This window comes from Lactuca saligna, chromosome 4, assembly GCF_052625555.1.
Source record: "Lactuca saligna cultivar CGN05327 chromosome 4, ASM5262555v1, whole genome shotgun sequence".
Lineage (NCBI taxonomy): Eukaryota > Viridiplantae > Streptophyta > Magnoliopsida > Asterales > Asteraceae > Lactuca > Lactuca saligna.
Genome location: NC_136420.1, coordinates 16842847 through 16851195, shown reverse-complemented (window position 1 = coordinate 16851195; position 8349 = coordinate 16842847). Strand labels below are relative to the sequence as shown.

General features: G+C 34.3%; 1 protein-coding gene across 1 annotated transcript; it reads right to left on the bottom strand.

The window, feature by feature from the left end:
- Window positions 1-3042: 3042 nt before the first annotated feature.
- Window positions 3043-6082, bottom strand: LOC145041312 (uncharacterized). The gene is made up of 9 exons (XM_078989325.1): window positions 5606-6082; window positions 5189-5376; window positions 4934-5112; window positions 4562-4846; window positions 4404-4462; window positions 4285-4321; window positions 4135-4206; window positions 3727-4051; window positions 3043-3642 (listed from the first exon to the last, which is right to left on the bottom strand). Exons 1-9 carry the CDS (start codon window positions 5718-5720, stop codon window positions 3235-3237), a joined length of 1668 nt encoding a protein of 555 aa, XP_078845451.1. The 5' UTR covers window positions 5721-6082; the 3' UTR covers window positions 3043-3234.
- Window positions 6083-8349: the final 2267 nt, after the last annotated feature.

Genomic DNA, 8349 nt, shown 5'->3' with positions numbered 1-8349 from the left:
TCATTTCTACCTTTTCTAAGCCTTATAAGTCCTATATTCAGGATTTTGTGGTTATAAATGGGTATGACTTCATATCTGGAACCATTGAGGATTCCTATGGCATAAAGGTGCCAACTTTATTGCCGTAAGAGCCCCATGCATATTGTAGACTCCATTTTAGGGCCATTTGAGCCAAATACCCCATGCATGAACGTCAAGTTTGTAACTTTATGTGTATTATGGATCCTAGGAGGCTAGATCTATGTTTTGGATGTATTAAACCCGATTGAAATCAACTGTATGGACATGGAATTTGGGGGACTCGACGAGTCATTCATGGGACTCGATGAGTCGGGGTTTGGCTCCCCAACCGTTTTCTGCTTTGATCGATTTAGTTAAGTCTAGAAGAGGACTCAACAAGATAGATGTGAAACTGGACCTGGAAATCATATAACTCGGCGAGTTCAAGATGGACTCGACGAGTTCGAGGATGAACTCGACGATTCATGGACGAAACACCTTAACTTGGATGAAGATGAACTCGACGAATTCGAGGATGAACTCGGCGAGTCAGTTGTAGAAGGTCCCAACTTGGTTTAAAGGAGAACTCAGAGAGCTCTTATAAGGCTCGACGAGTAGGGCCAAAGTCATTGGGTTTTCATGATTCCGAGACTCGGCGAGTTGTGGGGCCAACTCGGCGAGTTGAGTTAACTGGATGTTAACTTTGACTTGGCATTGACTTTGACCAGGTTGTTGACCTTGACTTTGACTTTGACCTGAGCTGATCAGGAAATGACAATTAAGAAAGATTGTTGTGTGTAGGACCTGAGAGTGGTTGATTCCGGCAGCATGGACAGTTCAGAGACTTTACAACATCGAGGTGAGTTACCTTTCGGTAGAAATGGGTCTAAGGCACCAAGGTCGGCCCATTATTAAGAGATTGTAGTAAAGATGATTGTCTTTGTGATAGTTTTATGGTATGTTGATATTTGTTATATTTATATGCTAGGATGTTGTGGTATATATGTTAGTAGTGGTAGGGGTGAAATAGTCTCTCGTTACCGGTTGAAAGATACCGAAGGGGTAGATAGTACCCATGCATGCCTGGCAATATGTTCATTGTTATGTGATAATGGTAGGGGTGAAATAGTTCCTGGTTACCGGTTGAAAGATACCGAAGGGGAGGTTAGTTCCCGGTTACCGGTTGAAAGATACCGAGGAATAGGCATTATGTGGTATGTGGTATGATGGGGGAACTCACTAAGCTTTGTGCTTACGGTTTCAGGTACCTCTTCGCCGAAGGGGAAGGAGCCGTTACGGTAGCAACGCATCGCACACACATGATTCCGCATTTTGAGATCCATGAGATTGTACTCTGGCATTATTACTATTGATGATATGATTTTTGAGACTTGTGATTATTGTTTATGGATTGATATGATATCGATGATTTTTTTTTTTTTTTTTTTTTTTTTTTTTTTTTTGTAAACTGTTTTATGAGTTATATAATTAAAAATAAAATTTTTTGTCTTGAAAATTGGGATGTTTCATTAAGACATAATATTTAAAAAAAATATATTGACTTGTTTGGTTCTTGATGCCAACTATAGCATTGTATTTTCATTTTTCCCATTAAGATATTGTATTTATATTATTTCTTATTAAACAATGTATGTTGATAGTGTGTGTGTGTGTATATATATATATATATATATATATATATATATATATATATATATATATATATATATATATATATATATATATATATATATATATTAGAACGACTGACTACTAGCAATGAGCTAAAGCAAAGACGTTACAATTACATCAGAGAATAAGTAAAGGGCTTCTAAGCGAATTGTTCCAATTAGGATGAAACATATTATATAAGCTATCCAAGTAAATGAAAATGAAACAATATCATCAAACAACGTATCCAGTCTAGGTTTAACACTATCGAACACACACTTATTTTTGCAAGTAATCGACACATGTAAGGATTCCAAAAAACCAGGAAGATCACGAGCCAAAAGGAGACCCACGAAGTCAACATTGCGCCAACGACTCAACTTCAAAAAAACCCCAGATGCCACTTCACAATCTAAAGAACATGGAGAATCTCTTGACTCGAGCCATGACAAATCGGGCACAAGAGACACGAAATATCAATACCCCTATTGATGAGATTATCTTTGGTAGGCAACCTATTTAACGTGGCTCTCCAGCGGAAAATATTAACTTTTAAAGGAAGAAACTTATTCCAAACTAATTTTAAAGGAGACGAAGGAAATACCAGATCATCAATAGCCAACCGAATGTCTCTAAAAACGAACATAACATTATTGTGAAACTCCCAAACCCATTTATCCGGATCAGTAGTAAGATGAATTTGAACCAAAATATTCGTCAAATCCTCGAGTTGAGACCATTGTGGCCCTCAACATATCTCTAATCTTCAACTCCATTTCCAATCGTTATCTTGCCATCTATCTGCAAAATAATAAACATCCACTTCCAAGGCTGCAAGACTAGGGAACATATTCTGAAACTTGTGTTGCCTATATTTTTGTCATATTAAGACAATTTACTTTTTATTTTTTTCTTCCTATTAGGACCTCGTACCTTGAAAATCTAACCACATATATCATTATACTTCTAAAACCTGACATATTAAAACATTGTACTTTTATTTCCCTTATCAAGACCAATCTTTTAAATTCAAACTTGTTTGATTTTGATTATCAATTATATCATTATACTCTATTTTTTTCTTAAGAAGACATTATACTTTTATTTTTTCCTATAAATACATTTTACTTTGAAAAACTCAACCAATTATAACATTATTATTTTTTCTATTAAAACAATGTGTTTTATTTTTTTCATAATTAGATATTCCACTTTGAAAACCTAACCAAACATATTAGTCTACTTCCATTTTGTTCTCTTTCATACTTCCATTTTTTCCCCCTGAAAAGTGAAAACCCATAAAAATCGGACCCTTCAATTGTGTGGGCCGGGCTTGAGGTTTTATCAATCCGAAATACTTGGGCCAAAACGAAACCGAATAATTATCTTATTAAACCCTCATGTTATGATGTTAATACCATTTTTGACCCTGTCAAGAAATTATTGATATCCCGAATCCAAATCATGCTCAACTTCATCTTGGCCGAAATTAGATTTAGATTACAACAACAAAAACCCCGATGATATCAACACTATTCCTACTAAATCTAAAGTTCTCACGTATCAAACTTCAGTGATTTGACTTCTTGCGTCACCACGACAAAGCTTTCCATTGCATTTGCCTTTAATTTTGGACGTAATCTTAGCAAACACTTCCTCCCTTTGGGGGCGGTTTGCGTATATTATCCAAAGTGCAAGACTCAGCATCACCCCTACAGATACAAGCCCTAAACCTGCAGTCACCATCTGCAGATGCCGCTTTAACGCCGGACAGTGCTCGGAGGTGATCGTCGTAAATGTCTCCCGAACAAAATTACAGTCCTGGAAGCTGAGCAGCGGCGGCGTGTAGTGTTGGAGGGCGTAACTTATGTTCACTGCCCCCACTAATTGCTGATACATATCAGGAGTCAATCTTCCGGTGCTCATGCATATTCCAGAGTCCGATACTGTACATGTGTAATTCCACCACACCTACAGATCAAAATTCAAAATCGATTATTGAAACTAATCGAATCCCTAATTTTCTAATTCGTAATTCGTAATGCGTAATCGTACCAGAGACGCATTTGACATTGAGACTTCTTGTGAAGAACAGTTTCGTTGTTGGAGCTGTGAGTCGTATGGAGAGCAAACGTAGGGCATCAGTGGGCCCGATTGGTTGTAGTAATTGGAGTTCGCCGGAAGTACGCCGTATGAGTTTGCATATGAACCTATGAATCCATTGACGATGTTTCCGAGATCGCTGATCACTTGTTTGCTTTTATATAAAGTTTGGTTCGTTGTTCCTTGGTCAACGCATGGAAGGATGTTGCTGAGGGCAGTTTCGGCATCTGAATGATCCACCCATTGTTCCATAGCCATACATGTATCCGAAATTGCACTTCAAAAATAATATCATTCAATAATTTTTTTTTTTATGTAACAATGACATGACATATCATGTAAGTTCAACAATTATCTTACTTGTTGAGGATTACGAAAACTCCACATAGGATGAAAGCAACCACAACAAGCAACCATCCACCGATAATGAATCTGTTGCACGAAGAACATTTATTAACAAAATTACGATCATACCCTCCAGAGAAGAAGTAACAAGAAAGAAGAGCTTACAAGTGGATTGCGTTTTTGTGACCAAGAATTGACAAGCCTGCAACAAAAAACAAGAAGATTTATATAAAATTATGGCAAAATACACAGAGTGAACCGATGAGCTTCTTATCAAAACTTACAAAGGCCTAAAATGGAAACAATAAGCATTACAATCGCAACAGTAATCATGGAAGATCGCCTGAAACAAGCAAAAAAAAAAAAAAAAAAATCTTTTCAGAATCTTGGACTTTGATTGAACTAAAAAGAAAGTTCAAAATGTTGTAGTTTTGGATCTTACACAGCATCGAAAACAGTTCTTATTTTTCTTGAATTTTGATGTGTTTTGCTACCCAATGTATCTGAAGCAGAATTCAAGTCTACATTCAGTTTGTCAATACTGTCTTTCACATCTGAAGGAAGGTAAAACTGTGCCACATTGACAGTTTTAGCTAGCGACAAATACCCAGTGACATTTACAAGTGTCTGAACGGTGTAATCTGATTGGTTCACAACATAATTCAACGTGTCCACTGCTTCACCATGAAACTCATCTTGCCCAACTGAAAGAAGAACGCATCCAGTTCTGAACAAGAAACAAGATTTTAATGATCTATTTAACGAAATCATAAATATTATTCATGCTTTCTCTGAGTTCAAAAGTCAAACTTACGCTGCAGCACATGTGAAGATGATGAGCAAAATCAAGCATAGCGTTTGAGAAAGTCTAGATTCTTTGCCTTTGATTTCAATCCTCCATCCACAGAAGTGATGTGTGATCATGGCGACACCAAAGAACACAAACCATATCATACCAAGAATCAAAGCAGCAGACCCTGTAAATCCAACTGACTGTAGACAATTTCAATATCAAGATAACTTATTTGATTATGATTATAGTTGTTGATTACAAAGTCAGAGAACTTACAGCCCAGTAATGCTTATTGGTAATGTCCCATCCACCACGATACTTTCTGAATCGGTTAAGAATATCAGGTCTTTTTGTTCTTGAACCCGCTAATACAAGTGCACTAGATGATCCACTGGAAGGATAAGGAGCTTGAGCTGATGAACTCAAGATCCCATTTCTCCAATGGCCATCTTCCCCATCTTCCCCTACAATTATCAATCGTATTGTCCCCAAATGTATTATTAATCTTTCAATATATGGTTGAATGATGTAAGTGAAATCCTAATCAAATCGATGGTGATTGAAGAAAAAAGCAAAACCTAAACGCTATTTGAAATGTCGGCAAAGGTCGTTAATTCAGTAACCATGACGAATTAAATGTATACATAAAACAAAAACATCAACATCAAGTAATCGATTACAGAAATGTAGTACCTAAGATGGAGTTGATTTGATCATTTTGGTCTGAAGGGAGAAGTGAAGCGCAGCTTACGAAGCTGAAAGTGATGAATATGGAGAAGCAGAATGAGAAAAGGGGATTCTTCTCCATTCTTCAGTTCCTGTTGACGATTGCGACAAAGGAAAATCTCACTCCATATAAGACATGACAGGGTGATGAATCATGAATTGATGTCAGTTGGGCATGTATTGATTTTAGAGTAGAAAATTAGCTAGTAGCACATGACGAACTCTAGGGTCACGTTCCTGTCTGTTGAAATCTTGTAAGCTAACCTATACAGACATATATATACAGTCGACGTAAAAGAGAGATCTAGAGAGAGAGAGGCGTGGGGTGTGGGGTGTGGGTGACACATGGGGTTTGATTGATAGGAATGGCGGTGAAGGTGAAAAGGCGGGTGAGTATCAGTGAAGGCAGGTAGAGAGAGATACAGGTGTTGCTGAAAACCCTATTTTACCGTTTATTGAAATTTCTATTAAACGGTTGTAACTAATTAACTAGAACGAGGTAATCTCATTTGTATCCCAATTAAAATATGATTTTTTTTTTTTTTTTTAAAATTTTTTTTAAGAAAATGATTTAATTATATAAGAAACACAAATAAGGGTTTGTTTATCTTTGTGTGTTTAAGTTAACCGAACAAATGAACGAACACGAACAGATAAATAAATAAGTTTTATTGTTCATGTTTATTCGTTTAATAAATTATCTTATTCATCTTCGTATGTCTATGTTCAGGAACATATTAAACGAACATAAACAAATAAAAGTAAATAAACATATATGAACATAAACGAACATATAATATAATAATGTAATAAATAATAATTTAACATTAATAAACTTAAACGAACGTTCACAAAAGTAGAAGAACGAACGAGACCATTGTTCATGTTCGTTCGTATAACTAAACGAACGAGAATATTTTTTCATATTCGTTCATTTATTAAATAAACACACATAAACGAACTTCCTGCTAAACAATTCACGAACGGTTCATTGAATGTTTGGTTCGTTTATAGCCTTGTATATAAGCTAAATATAGATATTTGTAAGGATATTATATAAATTTTACTTAAAATCTAAATGTGTATGATCTAATTTATAGATCTTTTTTTTATAAAAACAATAATTTATAAAAGGACTCTGGATTAAAAACCAACGATGTACAACAAATCAATTATTGCAATTGGAATTCACGTGAATGTCAAATATGTATGTAAATTATTATCAAATACAAGTTTAATGTTTCATATTGCACACTTGTATATCTAAACCTAATCAAATACATGTTCCATGTTGCAAACTTGTATATCTAAATCTGGTTTGATCCTGAAGGCAATAAAATTCAAGGACAAGGGGGTTACGTGCCTATGTTGCGTCCAAGGGGCAGAGCACACATGCAACCCCGACGGTTGAACAAATATATGAATTTTGGGTCTACTAAAACACATCTCATAGTTGTGACAACTATAGTTGTCTGAGTAACTCTTCCAGAAACTGTTTTCAACTACATAATCAATAATTTTCATCATCTTTATTTAGTTTTCGGATACACGAGTATATGTACTCATATTTCACCTATTTGGAAATAAGAAAAATCTAACAAGTAGGACTGTTCACTATTTGGATAAAACCGAATTGTCCAATTGGACAATTTGGATTGGACTATTTGGTTCGGATATTCGGATTTTTGGATTGGTTTTTAGCAAAACCGAATTATTATTTTGGATTTCGGATTGGTTTTAGTTTATAAAATAAAAACCGAATAGTCCAAAAAAACCGAATTACAATTTATTATTTTGTTCTTTTTAATATATATCTTTAATAAATTATAAACTTACTAAATTATTCTTTTAATATATTAAAAATTTTCATCTATTATAATATTATAATATGTACTTCTTATAAAAAAAATTGTTTATAAAGTAGTAAACTATAATATATTTTTCTTGATAGTTATTTATAAGTTTTAGTTCACAACTAAATAAACAATATTTTTTTAGTTTATACTATAGAATAAGTTAATACTAAAGTTATATATTTGTTGAAATGTCTTGATTCTTGAAAACCGAATTGTAAAAAACCGATCCAACCGAATTATAATTTGGTTGGATCGGATCAGATTTGAATTTATTTTGGACTATATAGATCTACGTTTTGAAAACCGAAATTAATTTGGATTCACATGATCGGATCGGATTAAATTGATCCATCCAAATGAACACTTCTACTAACAAGCATTAAACTATCCATAAAAAAATATCCTTATTTTGTGTGTGTCTAGAACTTTGATTGTTTATCATGGATTATCCCAAGATGAATTTATTGATAATCCAAAAATAAGAGAGAATTATCAATACAAATTGTGATTACACAAAATTCATAATCTAGACTAGACATAAGGAGAACTAGCAATACAAAAGGTGATCTTTCACAATCTATGAAAAATCTATATTTTATTTCCTACCCATGTAAGCACCAACACATCAGGATACCAAACCAACCTAACTAAAATAGAACGATAAACAACACCATAAAAGCTATAACCAATAACATAAGGGAGGGAGAATCATTCTCTCTCAATTAGTTTCACGTAAGTTTTTCTCTCTTTTATTTTTTTCAAAATTTTCAACCCACAACACATAAAAACTCTATCTTTTCTAACCCACTCAGTACACTCACTTTTAATTTTAAAATAAACATAAACTAATCAAAA